The sequence below is a fragment of the Cibotium barometz genome, chromosome 24 (assembly GCF_041138505.1).
Source record: "Cibotium barometz isolate CiBa-2024 chromosome 24, ASM4113850v1, whole genome shotgun sequence".
NCBI classification, from domain to species: domain Eukaryota; kingdom Viridiplantae; phylum Streptophyta; class Polypodiopsida; order Cyatheales; family Cibotiaceae; genus Cibotium; species Cibotium barometz.
In genome coordinates this window covers 14,224,981-14,248,750 of record NC_141069.1, presented here as the reverse complement: position 1 = coordinate 14,248,750, position 23,770 = coordinate 14,224,981, and the positions used below count along the sequence as shown (strand labels likewise).

General features: G+C 44.0%; 2 protein-coding genes across 2 annotated transcripts in view; one reads left to right on the top strand and one right to left on the bottom strand.

Moving 5' to 3' along the window:
* Positions 1 to 23,770, bottom strand: part of LOC147624923 (aldehyde dehydrogenase family 3 member H1-like) — a 42,061-nt gene that overhangs the window by 5,270 nt on the left and 13,021 nt on the right. Inside the window, exons 4-8 of the mRNA XM_086818164.1 lie at positions 6,816 to 7,022; positions 6,613 to 6,728; positions 6,375 to 6,479; positions 6,125 to 6,297; positions 5,145 to 5,235 (exon numbers count right to left, since the gene is read on the bottom strand). Of these exons, the coding sequence (XP_086674290.1) occupies positions 5,145 to 5,235; positions 6,125 to 6,297; positions 6,375 to 6,479; positions 6,613 to 6,728; positions 6,816 to 7,022 (692 nt within the window). The remainder of the gene's footprint in view (positions 1 to 5,144; positions 5,236 to 6,124; positions 6,298 to 6,374; positions 6,480 to 6,612; positions 6,729 to 6,815; positions 7,023 to 23,770) is intronic.
* LOC147624924 (uncharacterized) lies at positions 8,670 to 11,638 on the top strand. The gene is made up of 3 exons (XM_086818824.1): positions 8,670 to 8,817; positions 9,728 to 9,938; positions 10,026 to 11,638. Exons 1-3 carry the CDS (start codon positions 8,670 to 8,672, stop codon positions 10,207 to 10,209), a joined length of 543 nt encoding a protein of 180 aa, XP_086674950.1. The 3' UTR covers positions 10,210 to 11,638.

The window sequence follows — 23,770 nt, the reverse complement described above, 5'->3', positions numbered from 1 at the left end:
CCGGATGCTGAGTGAACTCCAAGAAGCCAAAGACGCCGTCCTTGATCAAAGACGAAAGAATGTAGAAACAGGTACCAAGAAAGCTCCACAAGCAATCTCCTTAGCAACCTAGCTACAAAAGCAATAGAACAAGCTGCCAGGTACACCGCTTCTCTGGAAGAAAACAACCACGTAGGCTACGACGAGCTAATGTTGTGTTTCTAGCCTAGAAAGAGAAGGTATGTAAAACCTCAAAACCAACCAAGATTAGATCCTATAGATAATCAATCCTGGGAGAAGCAAGCTGCTCCTCACTGGAACCCTCTGAGTCCATCTGCTCAAACTCTGTAACAAGAGATGCCAAATACTAAAAAGAAGCATCCTCTGGAAAGGTATGCATCGCAAGATGTAAAGACTCTGTAGAAAAAATGGGGTCCATCTGCTCAAACTCCGTACCATGAGTTGCCCAACGCTGTACATAAGCACACTCCATTGGTGGGCATCGCCAGCAGATGAAAGAACTCCACATCCCCCTCTGAAAAAAATGTCGTCGGACTGGTACAAGCCCAACCTAATTCTAATCCAAATCCAAAACACTCTAGAGGTACCACTATGCCCCAGGCACAGTTAGCAACCACAAATCCAAAGCATTCCACCGGGTCCAATAGTCCATCCTCCAAAACAATAAACCTACAAACTGCATCAAACCCAATGTAGAACTGGCAGGGGGAGGAGCATCCTCATAAGCATCACAAAGAGAGGCAGAGATAGACTCCTTATAATGAGAAAGGAAAGCAAGAATATAAGCTGCAGTGGTAACAAAGTCCTCAAGAGCATCACTGATAGCAGAAGACTCTTCCGTAAGTAGAATCAGATCCCAAGAATCAGCACAACAAACAAGTGATCCATGTGAACGGATCACACCTCACAGGCAAAACACCCTCCTTTCTCTACAAACACTGCAAAGAACACAGGCTCGGACAAAATAAACTCTACTCAGGATCTCTCAAAAGATCACTACTCTCCTCCAAAATCTGTAAACTCCTCTCACAGAAAAAAGTCTCCACTGATACAAAACAGCTCCCGAAACTGATCCTCAAGTGAAGTAGCGGGAGATGGGTCCCCCTCAGAGTGTAGAAAACTCCTTTGGAAACCAAAACACTGTTGTCAAGCAAAAAACAGCACTCCACCACCAACAGAAGGCAAGGAACATGAAGAAACCGGATAACTATGAAGGCCAAGAACAAAACATAGGTATAGTCTATAGATGCTCCAAAATCAGCAAAACGCTGACTGAAATCAGAAATTTAGTGGCTTCCTCGAGTACCAAACTGCCACCAAAGCCACAATCCACCCAAAACCCCCTCTGCATGTGATATGTGTCCACTGGAGAAGAAAACGCAGCCAACCAGATGGCTACAAATCTGAAAATTCAGGCCAACTAGGTTCGACACCTCATATGAGGAAAACGCTGAAGATAAGGTACCTTCGGGTCCAACTGAAGAAGCCCAGGTGAAGGTAGAGCTGCCAACATGATCAGTCCAGAAAAACAAAGCAACTAGAGGGCTGCAAAACTGAAAACGCAGAGGTTAAACAAGGCAGTAGATAGGGCAGATTCTGGAAACGCAGAAGTGTAAGGTACCACCAAGCCCTAGATCAGCCAATCAACATCAGAAAACAATCTGTAGGAGAAAAACGCAGCACATACACTGCTGCTGTCCTACACGGAATAGGCCGACAGCACTACAGGGATAGATGTATACTGAAAATTGTTGAAAACCACCTGTAGAAAAAAAACGCAGCACACAAGGTGTTGCCCTGAAACAGAGCAGCCGATAGGTGAAGAAGGGATCTCAGGGGTCAAAATCAATAACGGATGACCTCAAGCTGCTGTGGAGAAGCACTTGGAAGAGGTAGACCGACCAACAGCAAGACTGAGAAGAAAAACGCAAGAGGGAGAGGAGGGAGCATCCAACATTGCTAATCACTGGCGCTCTGATACCATGATAGAATGCACAACGGAAGATGGAAAGTGGAAACACAAGAGAGAGAGAGAGAGAGAGAGAGAGAGAGAGAGGAATGGAGAGGAAACACAGGTGTATACCTGCTCTCAATATCACCAAACAAGAATACAAGTCCAGAACAAGAAGGGAAAAGGCCTCGTATGTGAGGGACTGCAGCAAACAATGCTAAGCAATGAATATGAGGGAGGGGATGCTCGGCTATATATATGCCCATGTAGAGGCAGTCGACTAGTACTCCACGACTAGGATAAATGTCCAAGACTCCATAAAATGGAAAAAAGTATGGGAAAAGATGTGAGTGGTGACCAACCCCTCTAGCTAACATGGTCAGCCCTAAAGGCTAAAATAGGACACCACAAAGGAAGCCAGCAACAAGGGGATGATGATGTCTAACAAATCCCACTTCAATGTTATCTCGTTCCATGCATTGGGAGACAAGAACTAGGCATAGAACCTCTCCTTGAACTCTTACCATGATCTAACAGGATTCAGTGAAAGCTTCTCCGTAAGCCACCAATGGGCAACAGTATCTTTCATAAACATGCTTACATGCCAGATCATGGATTTCTAGTTAAATCCTCATCACTAAACGCAATATCAAACTGGGCAATAAAAGCAAGTGCATCATATTTCCCATGATATGCATCAAACATCACAGGTTTATCTCCGGCTTTGAAGTCACGAGACTTTGATACATTAGCTTGCATCTCAACATGTTTTCCCGCATGTTTGTCCATTGGGACAGCCCCTGTGAGACTCGCATCATTTTAGGAACAAAAGGTGATGCATTAGGCATAGATACATGTACCCTGTAAGCATGAGGCATGGCTGGCTCCTCAATACACATTGGTGCATTTTCACCCATAGCTTCTCTCTCACGAGCACACTCAAGGGCATGAGTAGCATGCGAGATCTGTGCAATACTTGCACCAACAGAAAATTGTAGCCCATGTTGCATGTGTTGTGCATGCACATTTTCAGCCAGCAATGGCATTCGACATACATTTTAACCACTACCATAAACATTGCTACATAAGGTACACCTGCATGGTGGGAAGTCACCGATGGTTCCTCTCTAGTAGCATGAGAATTCATCCTCTTAGACGTAGGTTCTTGTTCAACCACCTATGGGGATACCACAACATGTGGAATGGTTGCCTTTTTTGCATAGGCATCCTCGGTACGAGCCAAGTACGCTCATGTTACATCCCCCGGTTGCATGTGCAACTCTTGAGTAATCATTGCCATGGCATAATCCATAAAACATTTAGCTTTCTTGGCCTTCAAACGATCATGTATCAATGAATCCTCGCCGCAATAGAGCTTCAATTCTTCTTCTTGTGCATAAAGAAGAGCATGCATACGAGTAAGTTCAGCCCTTAAGGCTATGGACTCTCCTTCTTGCATTTTCTCTTTTCCCGAGACGGCTGTCCCACATGTTATTGTTTCCTAATGTGCGCCACACGAATTTGCTCTTTTTGAAAGGCATTGAAAGCATGCATTTCATTGTCCCGACCTCTTGTGTTGGTATCTTCAACATTCACGATACGGCTGTCCATAGTGTTCTAAGTGTAGAGACAACTAGTGTTCACGGTGATCATCTTTCACGATAGAAGTGAAAGAGAACCGTATGCTCTAATACCAATGTAACTTTGTTGAACACAACGCTAATCAATACGCTTCAATACACCAAGATTTAATGGACAACAACTGTAGCCATAGTTATCTATTCAACGTTTTTGGACTTGAAGTCGATTGTTTCATAGCATTTAGGAAACTTCTAGCATTTGTTGGAAAATTTTAGGAAACTTCAAGCATTTGAAGAAAATTTTTCGGAAACTTCAAGCACTCGAAGGATATGATTTGGAAACGCCTCGTTACTATGCTCTCCAGAGAGCCCAATGTCCACGCCCCTAGATATCCAGACTCTCCACCAGCCAACCGCAAATACAAGACATCCTCAGAGGCCATAGAGATATACCACCTCACGAGGTGGGCATTGCTCCACTCTACAGCATAGAATGAGCTGACTTTTTTTGCATGCAAGGGCTCATTTAGTATGCGGGCCCATTTTTATTTGGTACATGTTTACCATTTCATGTTTTTGACAACCAGTTATTCATGGATCATATGTACTCATTTCAGTCTCATAGACCCTTTGGATCTTTTGTAGACCTTTAATACAATCTTTCTTTCTTTATCTCCCCCCTTTCCATGGATGTTCATTAGCCTAGACTAGACCCAGTTTACATAGCATAGAGCACTTCCAGAGGGTCTTTGGCGATGGCTTAATTGACGCACCAGAATATCTCCAGACATGTCGCTTGCGATGATAATCACCATTGGCAATATGATGAGATCATCCCACCGCCCTAGGATTGAGTCTGGGAGAGCTAAGGGCATTTCTCAAGACGCACGGATATGCAAGACTGGAGAGATTGAGATGCAGTATTACATATGCAGATGCCCATGTACTACACGATACCTGGGAGATTTCATTGCCTCTAGGATCAGCAAGACACCTCTCAGACCTCCATCAAAGATTTCTGGTCCCCACTTGGCGATCACCCCCCGGACTCAACCAAACCAAACAAAGTACAAACTTCACAGGCAAGCCGGCAACCCTCAAGCATGGTGAACCACCTCACCGCTGAGGAGCCACCAGAGAGAGGGCGCTGTATCCCCAGAAAGGCTCATGTCCCCATCCCCCTAGATCTAGGCCCTCCACCCACCAGCTGCAGGTTCAGGCCATCCTCAAGAGCCATGAAAATGTACCACCATAGCAGGTGGGCATTTCTCCACCTTACATTCAGGAGGAGGATGGCATCGAATGAGCTTTGACTATCTTCATAGAATACACAGGTCCAGGTAGTGCATCATAATCAACTGTTTTTCATTGGTAGATGTTTCTTGTTTATGATACCCAGTTATTCATAGATCATATGTTTCTTGTTTATGACACCCAGTTATTCATAGATCATATGTTTCTTGGTCTATAGAACTTTGGATCTTTCTAAAAAATTCAGTGCTCTCTCTCTCTCTCTCTCAAAAAAGCTGGTTATGATTTTTTATTAACATGGGCACACATACAAATGCCAAAACGTCCACAAAAGAGAGACAATAAGAGAGAGAGAAAGAAACCTCAACGATGGGCAGTATTGGACCAAATATTTCTTCCTTCATTACCGATGACTCATGGGAGGGATTGAGCAATATTGTTGGGGCCATGTAGCTGAGAACAAGATCACATTTAAGAGTTTTTAGTGTAGCTCTTTCTGGACTTTGATCGAGATGAAACTTAGTTGAATGAGAATCTTGAAATATGTTAATTGAGAACTATGGGGAAATAGACACCGTGGATAATGAAAAAAAAAAAACTTCATACAGATTTACATTGTGTACACAAAAGCTATATAGACTATGCTTGTTACATACTTGTAGTTTACAATGTAATTAAAGACTCACTTCAAAAAAAAAGAAGCCTTTTTATTTGCTGAAGACATGCAGCCCTAAAATATCTTTGGAATGAATTTTGAATGGATCACTAGATGAGTATCAGCATCGCCACTAGTTATTTTTAATACATTGAGACGTGAATGAAACCAGCCATTCAGTCTTCTCCTTATTCTTTCTCTAGTCTCTCTCTGTAAAATTACCTATCGCCCACATTTCAACCTATGTTCCCTCTGCTTTTAAAGAGAACAGCCCTTAATATAATGAATATATGTTTTTCGAGTATCATCATCTTGTATACATTGTTTGTACGCAATAGTATTTTATCTATGTTTTCAAGTATGCTTCTCTGTTGATGGTGTTTACCATTAGCACTAGGGTTTGCTCTCATGTGTGTGTGCTCTCTCATTATCAGTCTTTTATCAGGCCATAACCGTTCGGACAAAATGGTTCAAAGTCAGAGGCAATCCGGATCCAAAACATTTTAGAGCAATAACAACTGTGAGCTTTGTTGCTGATGCAATGGCCACCGTGATCGGCAGGTGTTGGGCAGCCAACTAACCCGTCCCATTGTGTAACAAACTATTATGGTTTGAGCCTTCTTACTTTGTAACAACCTTGAACAGTTTCTTGGAAACGAGTAGTAACGTTGAGTAGCAGAGGCTTACAGTATGGCTTCATCAAATACACCGCCATGGACAACACTTTTGGGCACAGAACCCTCCAGCAGAAGGCTTTTCATGCGCTGCAGGTGCCTCTGGTTCACCAGTCGAGCATGGTCTCCGGACAATCTTGCATCCTCCCCATAGAACTCCAACAGCGTCTTCCTCAGTTTGGCCACCTGTAATCACGTGTGAGCACATGCATATGAAAAATCCCATTTTTTGAACATCGGTGCAAAAAGAAGCTCATACTCACTAACGCTGGTGCTATGGAGGCCTCCACGAGAACGTAATCCGGAGCAATGCACGCTTGGCCATAGTTGGTGTTCCACTTGGCAAACGCCAATCTCCTGGCAGTTACCTGTGTGTGTGCGTGTGGGGGGGGGGGGGGGGGGTGGGGTTGGGGGGTGGTTGTTTGTAAGCTACGACGGTTAAATAAAGCTTTGCATCAAATCTCAGCTCGTAAGAAATAATTGTATAAAGCTTTGCCTTACATCCAGGTTGGCTGTGGAATCAACGAGCACTGGGCATTTCCCGCCCAGCTCCAGAATCACGGGAGTCAAGTGCTTCGTAGCCGCGGCCATGACAATCTTGCCAACCGCCGCGCTGCCTGCCTTACAAACGTGGTAATGATTAATAAGCACACAGTAAATAATGATTACTAAAGCTTTCACGCGATAGCAGTCTCGGTGTAAACCTGTAAAGAAAATCTTGTCCCATTTTTGCTGGAGCAAGAGTGTGCTCTCTTCGACACCCCCCTCAACCACCTGAATGGCCTTGGAGTCAAGATAGGCCGGAATGAGCTTGGCAAGCACCTCTGAGGTAGCTGGAGCCAGCTCTGAGGGCTTCAACACCACGGCGTTCCCGGCAGAGATGGCCCCAATCATGGGGTCCAAGGCCAAGACTGTCAAAAACACTCCATTTTCTTCACTAAATTGAAAACTATTTGCACACGCATATTAAATGCTGCTCTCAATTTTTCCACAAGTTAAAAATATGATTTGTGCTAATGTTGTTTTGGTCATAAAACAAACATCTCTAAAAATAAATCGTAATAAAAATAGTGCTCACAAAATCTTTCAATGACCGCTTTGGAGGCCTGAGCGCTACCACTGGGTCTAGTAGAGCCCGTTGCCGACCACCTTGTAAGTTCACGAGTATGTAACCACTTTCTTTACAATATTTGCTAACAAGTTCAAGCGTAAGTAAGAATCCATCTGTAAGCATTTACTCTCCATTATTCCTCATAATTAATATATTTTGAAAAGTTATTTTTTAACAATGTTTTGCTGACACAACTGCAAGCATAAGTAACCCATCAGTCAACAATATCACAATAATAAACCCAAAAGGCACTTATATAGTGATTAGTGCTGCTATAAATAACCAACTAATCATAAATAGCAAGTAACTATGGTTTTAAAATACTCCACCTTAGCCACCCTTATCAAGCTGCTTTCCCTGATCCCAGGGCTCCCCTATCCCTACCAGATTAGACCACTAATCCCAAGGATTAGCGTTAGGTACATAACAATACGTGTACCAGATTAGACCACTAATCCCAAGGATTAGCGTTAGGTACATAACAATACGTGTGCTCAATGGCTGATTTCCATGCCCAATAGCAGTCCCAATGGTGCATACATTTGCCCAATGGAGGAATTCTATCCCAATGTTTGCCCAACGGTTCAAACACATCCCCAATAGTTGATTTCCATGCTGAATGTCTGCACAATGGTCACCAGTGGACGAGTTCCATGTTCAGTCAAGGGAGTGAAAGAAGCACTACGCTCAGAGAGGACCCAACCTTGTGAGGCCACGGCAGAAGCCTGCTTGGAGCGGAAAGTTCAAGAAGTTCCTGTCTAGCAGACAAGGGAGGAGTGAATCCTTAGTAAGTATACTTCTCACGAGTTCCACATACCTGGTGACGCCCCTTGGGCGAAGGTGGTGGGGCCAGGACTGGCAGAGTCATCTACGTGGGTTATCAACAGTACAAGTCAAAGGAGATGAAACTACCACGTAGATTTTATTTTTTACCTTATAGAATTCTAATTCTATTTGTGTGTTGTACGTTAAACAATCATACAATTCATCTTGAAACGTTGTGTGTGAACAGCCTCTTAGGGCTAGATATTATGTGTGTAGTAAGCAATGATGTCATAGGTTATGCCTTGTGTCATTGCTGAGTCAAAAGATAAGGCTTATGCCTATAAAAGCATCGTACTTGGTGGAGGATATTCAACTAAGAGAATCAACATTAAGTCCTGCATCTCGTCTCTCTTTGACCTTGGTTCTATCTCTCTCTCTCTCTCTCTCCAAACACACTGACAACCATGGAGATCTTTGATCCCCCACAGCTAGTCCACCTCCTGCGCAGCTCTACCATGAAAACTTACAGATCTTTGATCCCCCACAGCTAGTCCACCTCCTGCGCAGCTCTACCATGAAAACTTACATGGTATCAAAGCATTTAGTCCTTCTGTGGTGAGCTCATGGTTCTGCTTGTGTATCTTGTAGAGTTACGATGTCATAGTCACAGGGGACGGAAGGGATGGACTGTTGGAACGGAGGTACGCCAAGTCAGGATGGTTCAGCAACGGGGACGGCAGAGGATGGTCGGATGTCCCCACGGAGGCGTCCCTCACAAGGGACGGACCTATGGGGGGGACGGCAGGGAGCCGTTGCGCGCAGTCAGACTGGTTTTTTTTTCCCGTTTCTAGCCGTTTGCGGGGCCGTTTCTAGCCGTTTGGGGAGGCCTTGAGCCTTTGAGGCTTGGACCTTGGGCCTTAGCCCTTGGCCCTTGCCTCTCTCTTGCCTTGAGGCTTGGCCTTTAGGCTTGAGCCTTGGGACCTTGGCCCTTGAGGCTTGGCCCTTGCCTCTCTCTCTTGCCTATCTAATATCTATATAAGAACAAGGCTACAAGGCTACAAGCACACACACACACCCCTTCAAGTTTTCAAAGTTCAAGCAACTCTCAAGCCTCAAGCTACACTCTATGAGTGTATCTACTCTCTCTAGTCTCTCTCCCTCAAGCTTCTTCTAACTTAGTAACTTCCAACTTTCAAGCCTCTCACACAAGGCCCTACTCCCTACTATCTAGACTCTCTCTCTCTCTCTCTCTCTCTCTCTCTCTCTCTCACACCTCTCCCTCGAGCCTCTTGAGTCTTCCAACTTCCAAGCCTCTAGGCCTCTAGGCTCTCTCTCTCTCTCTCTCTCTCTCATTGCTCAAGGCTCAAGCCATCTTCAATCATGGCATCCTCCTCACGTTCCGGGGTTCCCATAGAAGGACAACGGGATGGACATGGTGGGAGAAGGTTAACTACACCCCATCCGCTCATGGAGGTGGTTCTCGGCCATGGGCATGCAAGCTTTGCCCGTACCGGCGAACAGGTGGCGCCGACAAAGTGTGACCCCACCTCTTGCATGAGAGTGGGCATGAGGTGAGGTTTTGCATGAATGGCACGCCCGAGAAGAGACGGGAACTTCTTGACAAGCTTGCCGTCTACGAGGCAGTCGAAGCGGCAAGGAGGACACCACTAGTGGCGATGGATCCCGCGACGATGGGGAGAGGAACTCAAGCCTCTACAATGGAGTCATGTGGTTGATCAGGATCATGCACGCCATCACCTTCACCATCAAGCCAGAATGTTGCTCCATCCATGACGCCGGCACCCTCCATCTCCACGGCCTCTCAACCATTACGTGGCCCACGGCGACAATCTACACTTGGGGAGAATTGGAACCCCAAGTTGAAGGAGGAGGTGGATATGGCAGTAACCCGCTTCTTCTTCCACGACCACATTGCCTATCAAGTGGCTAGGTAAGTGCAATCTATCATTGCCAATTCATCATTCATGTTTTCATCATCCTAGTCCCCTTCTCATTAGTAAATTGCTTTCTTGAATAGGTCGGAATACTTCAAGGTCATGGTTAAGAAGATTGGGGAGTATGGCTCAACCTATGCGCCCCCATCATCCAAGAGCTTGCACACTACATTGCTCGAGAAGGAGAAGGGCATTGTAGAGCAAGCGGCCGACAACACAAAGCGGCAGTGGGAGAAGAACAGAGTCTCCCTCATTGTGGATGGATGAAGTGGCACCCGCAAGAGGAGTATTCATGGCGTGGTTGCATATTCCTGCGGAGAGATATACTTCATCTCATCTCATGATGCATCCGGCACCGGGAAGAGCGCGGATGTGCTTGTAGCGGAGTGGGCTACCACCATGGAGATTGTTGGCCCCGAGCATGTAGTGGGCTTTATTGCGAATGGGGAGCCTTCCAATAGGGCGGCGGGAGCTATCCTCCAAGGTATGTATGGACATGTCACGGTGTCCTTTTGTATGGCTCATTGCCTAAACAACCTTCTCAAGGACATAGGGGCATTGCCATGGATCAGCCCGCTCATTGAGGAGGCCAACACCATGGTCTCCTTTGTCCTCAACCACCAAAGACTTCGGCATTTAACAAGAGGTCCTCTCTCTCTCTCCTCAAATATTCTGACAACCGGTTTGCCTACAACTTTCTCATGTTGGGCCGGTTGAAGGATTGTAGCGGTGCTTTGAGGGGGCTTTTCCTTAGCGACGAGTTTGTCGACGTGCAAGAGTCCCATAAAACACTAGCCAAGAGTGTAGGTTACGAGCCAATGACGCCTCTTGGTGGGAGCGTGTGAAGACCACCAATGCTATGGTGAGACCCATAGTCCACCTATTGAGGATTGTAGACGCTATGCAGCCATGCATAGGCAAGGTCTACGAGGCCATGGATCGCATGATAGAGAAGTTGAAAGACTTCGTGCCTGACGAAGACAGAAATGAGAAGATCCATGCCTCGTGTCTAGGAAGGTGGAATTCCTACTACTCTCCATTGCATGCAGCAACTTATGTGGTGGACCCAGAATTCCAAGGCAACAAGCACAATAGCGACTGGGCCATGTACAGGTCATTTCATGGCTCTTATGGCTGTCATGATGCACAGATTGACCGCTCCAAAGTTGGTGCTTCTCTATGGTGGGAGGACTTTGGTTCGGATGGACTGGAGCTACAGTAGCTTGGCATCCCCATACTTAGCCAAGCCGTCAACTCCTCTTGCTTGGAGCAACTTTGGAGTACCTACAGCCACATTGCCTCTAGGAAGAGGAACCGACTCGGGGTAGAGCGTGCCAATAACCTTGTCTTCGTCAGCGCGAACTTGCGAATGCTTTGCAGATCCCTCCACCGAGTGGGAGATGAGTCAACAAGAAGAGCAACAAGAGGATGAGGTGCAGGAGCAGCATGCCAGTGAGGATGAGAGTGATGCTCCTTTGGCACAAGCTACCCATGACCATGAGGCGAGCACTTCACGTGGATGATCATTCATGGAACATGATTCATGGGCCTTATTACTTAGCCTCTAGCCTCTAGGCTTTAGCACTTTTTGTCATTGACTCATTTGAGTCCGTCCATGTATTCTGCCTCTTAAGGCTTAGTCCTGACTCTTAAGTCATGACTCATTTTGTATCTACTTAATTATTAATACAATCAACTGTCAACGCCTTCACTCTTTGATTGGCGTATTATGTTAATATGACTCAAAAGCTTACCATTTTAGTGTAAATTTGTGCTCATTTTGATGTACTTCCACACTAGAATAAGTGTAGAGTAGAAAAACTTTTTTTTAAAGTATTTTTTGAGTGTCGTTTCCTCCCCCGTCCCCATTCCCTACTTATGGCCGTCCCCGTCCTTGTCCCCCGTCCCTTATGACTATGTACGATGTGCTACATACTCTATAACATGAGTTATATCAAGCCCGTCTTCTCAATAGAGCAAAGAGTAGCAAGCGTAAAATAAGTGTGGTGGCTTGAGCTTGCACACAGTAATAGGCTGGGCATTCATTAATAAGAAGTCGAGCAACATCAAGCTGTACCTTAGCCAAACAACAAACCACAAAGGAGAGGAGTTTCTCATGACAAGCAACAAGAAAAATCCAGACAACCAATACAACAAATTTACAATATAGCAACACCTCGAGCTGTTGCGCACAACTCCGGCAACTCCTCAACAACACGCTTCTTCTAAACAGCACATGTGCAGGGAGAGAGCAAGGGAAACAGTCCGTGGAGTCGATGTCATTACATTGGAGCAGTGGAGGAAGAAATGCTTTTGAGCCTCTTCGTGAGCAGACCACAATAGCAAAGGCAACAGTCGCACCCACGACGACAAGTTCAGTATAAGATTCTTCTTCTCTATTTTGTGGCTCAAAAGAACACTAAGGTTCTAGCTTTGAAGTGTGGTGTGGATTGACTTTTAGAAGGGCATGTTTTTATGCTAAGTGTAAAAAAAGGTTGGTTTGGTTTCCACGTATTCTCTTTGTCCGGCTTCTTAGCCAAGCCTTTGTTCACATAGGGATGAAATTAAATGTGTTCTTCGGCTTAACATGTTGGGCATCACTGTCCAAATCACTTCTTGGGGGGACACCGGCATGGGTTTCATTGAAGGAAATTTCATTAACATGGGCTTCCTTGAGTTTCTCATGGGCTACACCATCAAGATCTACATCAGCAGGGGTATCACCAAGACCATCATCAACAACAACATTGAGAAAAAATTTCACCGTTCTCAAACTCGCCAAGTCAAGTGAATGATTGGGCTTTTTAGTCCAAGTTCTATGTTGTTTTATTTTGTAAGTATGAGCTAATCCTTTGTTTGTCTCTACCCTTGGGAACCCATAACTGGCATGTGAAACTAGAGCCATGTGATTTATCCTTCACCAGAAAACTTAGCATGAGAAACCATGTGTCTAGATTTATCCTTGACACAGTATGAGAATCAATCCCTTAAGGGGGGATTTGTGGGATCAATGTCTTGTTTGTGTGTGTGAACAGCCTCTTAAGGCTAGATATTATGTGTGTAGTAAGCAGTGATGTCATAGATTAAGCCGTGTGTCGTTGCTTAATGTGATATAATTAGAGTCAAAAGATATGGCTTATGCCTATAAAAGCATTGTACTTGGTGGACGATATTTAAGATGCCCTCTCTTGTCCCACATGTGCCCTATATATATAGGCACTGATGCTAGCTAGGGTTTGCACCTGTTGCATGAAAAGGTGTGTCCTTAAGCCACTTTATGTAGGTGCCCTTTATTGCCGCTCCTTTTGGTCCACTATCCCAATCTGGTCCACCTTGAAGGACGCCCATGGGCTGTCCCCATCCATGACCCCAAAAATGACCATTATTAATAACCATATAAGTGGATCGCGTTTCCCATGGCCAAACCTAATTGCCCGGCACTTGGACAAGGAATTGACACTGACTTAGCCTTCCCAAACATCTAACCATGGGAGTAACAAGTGTGCAGTATGGCCTGACAAACTTTACATCTTGCAAAGAGGGTTACATAGACTTGTGCCACGGGCACGACTGGACTAAACCTTAATGACCTAGCTGGTGACTTCTCCTTTGGACTCTTGCTCACAACATGCTCTTGGCTCATCAAAAAAGATATTCTCTGTCCTAGATGACAGAGAATGTCGACATAACACCCTAGGAGAGATGGTGCTCGTGACACATGGCATGAGGATTGCCATTGGAAGATTGAGGGTGTCCTATCTAGTATCAAGTCCTACTTTATGATGGAATGTGATATGGGCTAGGTCAAATTGTGGAAGAAATAGAAGGAAGGGGAAAATTTATTAGTATAATTCAAAGGCTTGAAGACAAGGGTGTTTATAACCCTTGAGTATAAAAGATCATATCTTACTTAACCTTATCCTCCAACCCCTACATCCATTTCTCTTAACAACCGCATCATCCAAGGCCATCTAGTAAAGCATATATTATGGTAATGGAGAATAAGGATAGCACCAAGGGTTAGGTGTTATACTACATGGATGATGAGTTAGGTAATTATGTACCGCTCTATGCTACAACCCAATTTACAACTCAACAAGGAGGCCAAGACTGTTTTTTGGATAGTTGTAAATGCCTAAAAACAAAAGAGCAGACATGCTCATGCCACGCACATGGCGAATACGTAGGTTGGCGTGTCGAAGGCCAACAGGTGGGCTTCGATAGTATGGGACGCTGGAGTTAGACACCGGCCTATGGGATTGTGCAATAAGCCCTAGCCTTGGATCGGGGGAGATCGGTGGATGCAGATGGCGATGGGCAGGTGACATAGCATGTTACCTCATGATTCGATTTAGGACTAACCTTGGTTTTCGGCTGTGCTTAGGGAGATTCACGAAAGGACTTTACAGTTGTTATCAGAGCACCCCTAACGCAAAGGCTGAAGAGGCATGCGTGTCTAGGCATGGTAGATATCGGATTTCCCAGGTATGCCTCGCACCGTTTCTCTTTCTATCAAATCGATTGTCACTATTTGAGCATTCTCTGCGCTTCAGGCTTATGAACCATTTCCATAAGATGGACTGGCATGGTCGAGGACTTGTTGTCAATATCAAAAGCCAATAGTCTAGTTATGTAGGCTAGGGATATTGATCCGCGCCCATATCCAGAATATGGTACCATGGGTCACTAGCTTAATGAAATGGGAAACTGTTCCATGGTGCATTCTTGCATTGCATATGCGTGTAAGGTTTTGAACTTATTTTCACATGAACTCTTTTGTTGCATGCGTGAATTGTGCATGTAGTTCATGAGTTGGGGACGCCCTCTTGTGAACAGTGCGAGTGAAACTTTCTTCTGACCTCGGTTGTGGGATGTAAACATGTGGAAAGTATACTACTTTACTCTATGTTGCTCAATTTATAAGCAAATGGAAAAATTTTATGTTTTGCAGGTTCACACTTCATTAAAGTTCGAGGAGACAATTCATAAAGAGGTTGGACCAATTTCCACTTCTAGTCAGCCAAGCATATATTCAAGCGCCCTTTTCTACATGTTATGAGCTTTGGGCGGCCTCCCACATGTCAAAAGGAGGGATGGTTTGAACAGGTGGCCCAATAGGCACCCTCCACTCATCCTCTACATGTTGGGAAAGCTTATCTTCCCTCTCTCTCCTGTAACATTATATGGTAGTGATGTGTGTGAACACACTTAGGACTACCGGGACACTTTTTCCCTCACTAGGAGGTTTTTTTCCCCGTGTGTATGTACACCCTCTTATCTACTCATTTTGGGATTTGTACTTATCTTTTGTATCTGGCAAACATTTGTTTATTCTAATCTAGTGAGTTTGTGTACTCTCAAGATTCTCTATCTTGTGTGTGTGCATGTTGCAACCCTAACCCTAATTCCAACAATTGGTACCAGAGCTAGCTTCCTTCACACTTGATCTAGTAGTCTACATCTTGTCTCACGACCTTGTTTTTCTGTCTCTGATTGAGATACCCTCTTAGGAGAAGAAGGTATATACTGTAGTGTGTTGTATACCAAGAATACAGAGTTTTCGGGATCCGCGACGCGATTCGTACGCATTTTGGACACCGCAAGGTTTCTGCATACGTTTTGGAGAGGTGTCATTTTGGATTAGTTCTGCTTGATTTTGGGTGTTTGGGCTATGCAACGGCAAAGATTTAGTGTGCAGCAACATCTACAGTGTCTTCAACAACATCGACCATCATACTTTCGCCAGTAACACTCTATTCTCTACTCTGTGTTATTTTTCATACACTTTGCAAGTGATTCAGTCAGTTGGCAACCATCTGGGATTGCATTCAGTGAATACTGAGTACTTGCAGTGTGTTGAAAGATTTTGCATTTAGTAGACAGTCATGGCTCGCAGTAGTGATGTATTCAACATGTTGTCTTCTTAGGACAAACTTGATGGGACTAACTACCCATTGTGGTCCTATATGACGAGGCATGTACTGGTTGCTAAAGGCCTTTGAAATGTGGTCAGTTGTAGTGAAACTCGTCTTGTTCCACAACTACCAATGCAACCAGATGCTACAGGTACATCTGAAGAGAATCTGATACAGATGTGGTTCCTCCACATGCACCACTAGTACCTCCCACTACTGCTCAAACGAGATGGGACGGAAGAGATGCACATGCACATGCATTGCTTGCACTTTCTATGAAGCGAAGTATTATTCCTCGTACTCGGTCATGTAAGACTTCAAAACAGGCATGGGATCATAGTAACATGAAACGTTTCGTCCATTTCGTTCTTTCGTCGTTTCGGAGGTTTCGGGTATGAAATTCAACATTTTTGGGAGTAGGTTTTTTGGTATTTTTGAAATTTGGGCAAGAAAAGCGAGAAAGAGAGGAGGAAAGAAACAAGTTGGAATGGAAGAGGGAGGTGAGAAGAAAAGGAGAGAAAGTTGGAAGACAAGAAAAGGTGAGAAAGAGGAGGAGGAAAGAGGAGGAGGGAAGAGGAGAGGTGGACCGTGGAGGAGGAGAGAGAAAGAAGAAAAGGGAAGAGGAAGAGGAGGCGTGGAGGAGGAGGAGAAGGAGCGAAAAGGAGGAGTGGACAAGGAGAAGAGGCGGAGCAACAGGTCGCGGCCGAGAAGAAGCATCGGATGCGTGAAGTGGTAAATGGGTAGCAAACAAGGACGGAAACGACGGCAAAAATCGCATTTGCAAAAAAAAACCTCCCGTCTATTTTTTTTTACCTCACTTTACATTTGGGCAAAACACCGTTTCGATGGGCAGGTTTCGTTTTGTTTCGAAGGGATGCACTTGCTGCATTATACCAAGTACGCTATGTGCCAGGCATTAAGAAGAACTTGCTGTCAATTTTAGCCTTGTCAGACTTGATGGTGAAATTTGTGGATGACAGACAAGGTTGTTAGAGGTGTCAGAGGCATTTGGTACAGGCGGGTATGGTACGCGCCTCGAAAGACTCCTATTTTTTAGAGACATTAGAGGCATGTTAGAGGCGTCTGTTATATATATATATATATATATATATATATATATATATATATATATATATAGTGATAGATAGATATAATATATATAGTGAAAATTGAGAGAGAGAGAGAGAGAGAGAGAGAGAGAGAGAGACTAGAGTGTGTATGTATGAGCCTTGAGGGAGGGACAGGGAGGGTGTGTATGAGAGAGGGAGAGAGAGTGTGTGTGTGTGTGAAAGAAAGACAATTGTATTAAACATCTGCAAAAGGCCAAAATGACCTATGAGACCAAAATAGTCCATCCTCATCATCTGGATACATCATCAAGATTCAAGGGTATAAAGTAAAATGAAATGAACTGGTAGAGTATAGAGAGAGCTCCAAAAGTGGGTATAAAAAACATCATCATCCTAGTGTGTTTGAAGTTTGAACTTTGAACTTTGGGTCTTGAGAAAGGCTTAAGGGAGGGAGGGAGAGAATGAGGGAAAGAGAGTGTGTGTGAGAGGGGCTGCCTTGGGCCCTTAAAGCCCCCGTCTAAAGACTCAAACTAGCAGAAAAAATAAAATAAAATTTATGGACGCCTCAATCAGGCAGTCGTACACCTTGAACTGTTAGAGGCACGCCTCGTAACAACTATGATGACAGATGTTCAGTTCAGGATAGAAATGATGGTTATTCTATCATTGCCTCAAATACCTTGTTTCATGGCCTATACAAGATGGATGTATTTGAGAAGTTGCAGCATGATACTTGCTCAGTCTCGACGACTTGTGCTATGAGTAATGCAGAATTATGGCATGCACGATTTGGCCATCTGAATTATGGCAGTTTGTTAGGCCTTCAAAGGCATGATATGGTATGGTGTCTAAGTTACCAACTCTTGAGACCCCTGCTAGACATGTATGTGGGGTGTATTCTTGGTACAATGCATCAGGCATCATTTCCAAAGGATGGATTTGTGAGAGCTGTTAAGAAATTACAGCTTACACATAGTGATGTATGTGGTCCGATAAGGACACCATCTATTGGGGGATATCTCTACTTCGTCACTTTTATTGATGATTACTCCAGATATAGCTGGGTGTATTCATTAAAACAGAAGTCAGAGGTTTTTATGTGCTTTAGGAACTTTATATCCATGGCTGAAAATGCATGTGAATGTAAATTTGGCACCCTTCGTTTAGATCGAGAGGTTGGAGTTCATGTCCAAGGAATTTCATGCGTATATGGCTGAGAAAGTCATAAGGCATCAATGTACAGTGCCATACACACCTCAGCAAAATGGGGTGGCTGAGAGAAAGATTAGGTCTCTCATGGAGATGGCACGATGTATGGTGAAAGCCCAAGATTTACCTCATGGTTTTTGGTCAGAGGCAACTATGTTCGCAAACTATGTGTTGAACAAATGTCCTACCAAGGCCATGCAGTCTAAAACTCCTTATAAAGCTTGGCATGGCAAGAAGTCTTCTGTGGCTCATTTGCGTGTTTTTGGCTATCTTGCTTATGCTCTTGTGCCTGAGCAACAACGCAGTAAGCTTAATGATAAGGCAATTAAATGCATATTTGTGGATTACAGTTCAGAAAGCAAGGGATATAGACCCTACCATCCGGACTTAAAGCAAATTTTGAGTAGAGATGTTTTTGTTGAAAACTCAATTCCGCCCATGCTTTCATGCAAAAAACAGCAGAATGTATGCTCACAAGACATGTTTGATTCGCTTCTACCTTTGTTTAATGGAGGGCAACCATATGTAGAGCAATTGAATGCTCTACCAAGTGCTGAAATTCAGCCTTTGCAGACGCAAAATCAGCCTGCAAATCAACCTTTTGATGAGGCAATTATTGAGGATGTAGTGGATGAGGTGAGAGCAGCCATAGAAGAATCTAGGCGTATGCCAAAATGGCTTGTGCAAACATTGAGGGATAGCAAGTTGAGCTTCTTTACCTAGCAGAACTCATGCAGGTTCTCATCACGTAGATTATTCTCATGTGAATCATGTTCTCATTTCTACTTTATGTAAAGAGGAGGAACCTGTTTTCTTTGAGGAAGCACAGGATGATGATCATTGGAAGCATGCTATGCAGGATGAGTATAACTCTATACTCAAGAATGACACTTGGTATTTGACAGATCTACCTCAGATTTCAGCCTTTAAGACTGATTTGCAGTCATCGTTTGAGATGTCATATTTAGGGCCCTTGCATTACTACTTGGGAATTTAGTTTATGCAATGCAATGATAGCATTGTTATGCTGCAGTCTAAATATATACAGAATCTATTGAAGAGGTTTAATCTTGAAGACTGTAAACCTGTGGCTAGTGTTATGGAGACAGGTACTCTACTTAGTCTTCAAGATGCAGGAGACTCTTTTGATGTTAGTTTGTATCAGCAGGCTGTTGGATCCCTTCTTTATGTGTGCAACACGAGGCTAGATATACAGTATGCGGTCTCACAGTTGAGCAGATTTATGCATAGCCCAAGTACGAAGCATTGGCAGGTTGTTAAGCGTGTTTTTCGCTATTTACAAGGCACTCAATATTTTGGATTATTTTATCCAAAGAGAGGTGAGTCACAGCTGCAAGCTTTCAGTGATTCAGATTGGGCTGGATGTTATCACACACGAGTGTCCACTAGTGAGTTTTGCTTTTGCCTTGGTGATTCGTGTATATCATGGCTCAGTAAGAAGCCTACAGTGGCCACTTCCAGCTATGAAGCTGAGTACAAGGCAGCTTTTACAGCTACAATTGAGTGTGTGTGGCTCAGACGTCCTATGGCTGATGTGGGTGTTGGACAGTAGTCTAGCATTACAATTTTCACTGACAGCCACAGTGCATTAGCAGTTGCAAGGAACCCAGTGTTTCATGCTCACACTAAGCACATTGAGGTGCATTACCACTATGTCAGGAAAAGACTCTCTGCAACAAAGATCAGCTTGGTCTATGTCCCTACACATGACAACATGGCAGATTTATTCACGAAGGCTCTTCCTCCTTAAAAGTTTGAAGCTTTTCGTAAAGCTTTGGGCTTACTGCCTTTTCAGGATTAATCGGCCATTCCTTGTACATGTTCACATCATCACTCTAGGAGAGCTTTGTAGCATTATATGATAGTGATGTGTGTGAACACACTTAGGACCACCAGGACACTTTTTTCCTCACTAGGAGGTTTTTACCCTGTGCGTATGTACACCCTCTTATCTACTCATTTTGGCGTGTGTACTTATCTTTTGTATATGGGACACATTTGTTTATTCTAATCTAGTGAGTTTGTGTGCTCTAATCTAATTCCAACATCTCCACTCTCTAGAAGTGGGCGCCAACCATATAGAAGCTTCTCTTTTCATTTTTGGACACACACACTATCATGTGCACACTAACATTAAGCAGATAGCATTCATGAGCATCAAGTATTATCCAAGCATTTATAGCATGTTCCCAAGCATAGCATTTCAGCATTAAGCATGGCATTCACACATTGAGCGAGTATAATGGGCAGCTGACTAGTATGGACAGCAGTTTACACCAGCCGACAGCACCTACAGCACGTACATAAGGCATTCAAGGCATTTAGGGCATGTAGCACTGTAGGTTAGGACATGTGGAACCAGCCAACAGCAACATCTTGCATGTGGAACCAGCCGACTAAGCATTCATTATCACCAGTCGTGGGCATTTCAGCAACCGAGATACTCACACACGCACTCCACACACACACACACACACACACATAAGAGCATATATTCACACAGAGCCCTTCGTACTAAGTTTCTGTCAAACCTTCGAAAATGCAAGGCAAACTCAGCTATAATGAAGCCTAGCACTAAGGGAAGTAGCAAATAGAAAGAATTAGTGCAGCAAATAAGTAGTTGATAGGACAAATGCACCGCTAAAGATACAAAGAATAAGCACAATATCAATTGGCTGCAACTCGATCTTGTCTTCTACTTATATAGACTCTATATAATCCCCAATTTGCAAAATTCCTCTTCTATTCATGAATATGGAACCTCCTAAGTATTCTATCGCCCCCGAATTTTCTATAAACCCTAATTCTGTCAAAAACCGTAATTTCGGTGCAACCATAGTACATCTATAGCCCTCTACTTTGGGCATCTTTTGCACCCAAAGGCCCCAATTTTGAAGTCCAAAAACCTGTTGAAAATCCTAATTTGAAGAAACCCTAATATCAACCGAGAGTGAATTGGATCCCTGAAAGCGTGGACATCAACAATACGATGGTAGTACTCAAAGGCAAGAAACAGAATTGCGATAAGAGCTCATTTAAGCTCTCTTTCACTTACCCAAGATTTGAATACTAGTTGTTATGGTCGTACGTCTCAGTCTTGGCACACACAATGTTTGTGTATGGATGCCAATGGAGCATAGTTGCATTTGATTAGCTATGAGGGATCGAGGAGTGAGACTGTGAAATCAAATGGAAGCAATCAACCGCATTAACAACCACGTTTGCAATGCTGTTTTCATTTGCATGAATGCCTATGGACAGTTTGGCATGTGAATGCCTGTGAAGCTTGTAGCACAAACCTTGATAATAAAATCTATTACAAGGGGGGTCAACCCTTTGCGACCCTAGTGCAATGTGCAAGTGATTTCAATTTTCAGCTTTGTTAAGCTTTATTTTGTGGTGTCATTTTCAACTTGTTTAATTGTGTTAATTGCTCAAGTGTAAGGCAAGATTGTGCTCAACCCCGAACGGCAAAGTCTCATTGGTATCAGAGCCTAGGATCTGCTCTCTTCTTAAGAGGAAGACGATCCAAAATCTTGCAAACACTAGCATTTAGCATTGTTAGACAATATGGCAAGCCAGGCACGTACCATGCGGGATGTAAATGCAAGACAATATATATATGTGGAGCATGGAGAAGAGAATGTATACAGTGATGCTCATATGCATAAACAAGATATGGCTGAAAATATATCTCATGCATTTCATGATGGCAAAGTGCATGGTGGACAGCCGTCCCATCCTAGAGAGGAAGAGCATGTAACATATGTACATTTGGGACAGCCGTCCCGTGGCAAGGAGAAGGCTTTGGAGGAAACTGGACATGATGCTATGCAGGCTGAAATTGCAACTCTAGAGAAAGTTGAAAGCCCGCCTTTGTGAATGATGCATTAGAAAATGTTGCATTGGAATTGGGAGTGCAACCAAGAGATATGGCCATCTCTTATCTTATGGAACAAGGTGATGTAATCATATGTAAACAAGGTGATGTAATCTCTTATCTTATGGAACAAGGTGATGTAATCATATGTAAACAAGCTTGGCTTATGTTCAAAAAGCCACCTAATGTAAGTCGGCCTTCTCTTGTGGCATCAAAGTTGAAATCAGTTGTGCATAGGAAAAGAGAAGAGGTGTCTGCAACCTCTCATTATGCCTCTACCACACACGCCACTTCCTCTCGTAGGCCTCTTCCTATACCACTTGAAAACCTTTCCAAAGAGCATATGCATAAATCAACCCCTCTAAGTATGGAGCATGAACGATATGTGCCTACTTTGGATACAAGGAAAGTGTCACGACCCTGTGTTTTTCTCTGGACAATATGCAGGTGTGCACGGGGACATGGTGGACAGTGTGACTGGCATCAGGTTGGAGTTAAAAAGGAAGCCCATGTGTGGACAACCCCAAGTGTGAAGGGGGCAAAGATACTTTAATTTAAAAAGGTTTTATAACCTTTGGTGGGCAAAAAAAATAAATAAAGTATTAAAGGTTTTAAAACCTTTAAAGTATTAAAGTATTAAAGGTTTTAAAACCTTTAAAAAATTAAAGTATTAAAGGTTTTAAAACCTTGGGAGGCCCCTAAGCAATTTATAGAGGCTACTCCACTTTTGGAGGCCCACGTCTCTCTCTTCTCCCTCTCTCTAGTTTTTTGGGAAGTGTGCAAGCTCTCATGCGTGGAAGAGAGGAGAAGTCGACTGCATGTGGGGCTGTTGGTTTTTGGCTGCGCACAGAAGACCCGTGTGGATCTGTGCGATTACAGTACAGTGTACGACTGCTGCAGGTACAAGCGGCACAGGCAGGTACAACTGTAGGTACAATCCACGAGTTCAGCTGTACGGCTACAGATTCAGGTGTACGATTGTACGACTGCATGCATGTGTACGGACAGGTGCAGCTGGTACATGCGGCTGCTGTACGACAGCTGATACAGGAGACAGCTGCACACTATTTGGTACGGGTGGCTGTTGGTGTCGACCTGTTCGGATAGGTGGCTGCAGGCGTGTGCTTTTTGGAGGACGCCGTGCTTTTGCAGAAGACAGGGGGCTGGTTTCTCTGGACATAAAGGCGGACAGGGGCTGGTTTTTCATGAACATAGACATCATGTCGATGGCGTTCAACTGGTGGAACTTTCAATTTCTCTTTGCTTTGGGTTCGGGACTGTTTTGAGATCAGTTTGAGAACTGTTTATGGGCTGTTTTTGTTTGGCTGCAAATTCAGCTATGTGCTTGGGTTATTGGCTGCAAGTACAGGTCACTTGGTTATGTTTCTTGGCATGGGAGTGATGCAAGCTCACATGGCTGCGTGCTCATGGAGCAGATTGTATTCTTCTTACTAGAAAGGAACAGAGGAACCTACAGTTATGGGCATCTCTATGTTTCCAGATGTTTCATGAGGGAACAGGTAACTAGATGTATGCCGTTGTTGGCACTGTTGTTGAATGGTGCCATGAATGGTTCTGTATGGAAACAAGACAAAAGTTTCAAAGGGAAACAGGCCTAAGGGTTTCATGTGGAAACAGGTCGTAGGTTTCTCGAGAAAACATGTTTTTGGGTTTCTCCAGGAGATAGTTCACATGCAGGCAGAAGGTACAAGAATGGACACATGTTTGGTACA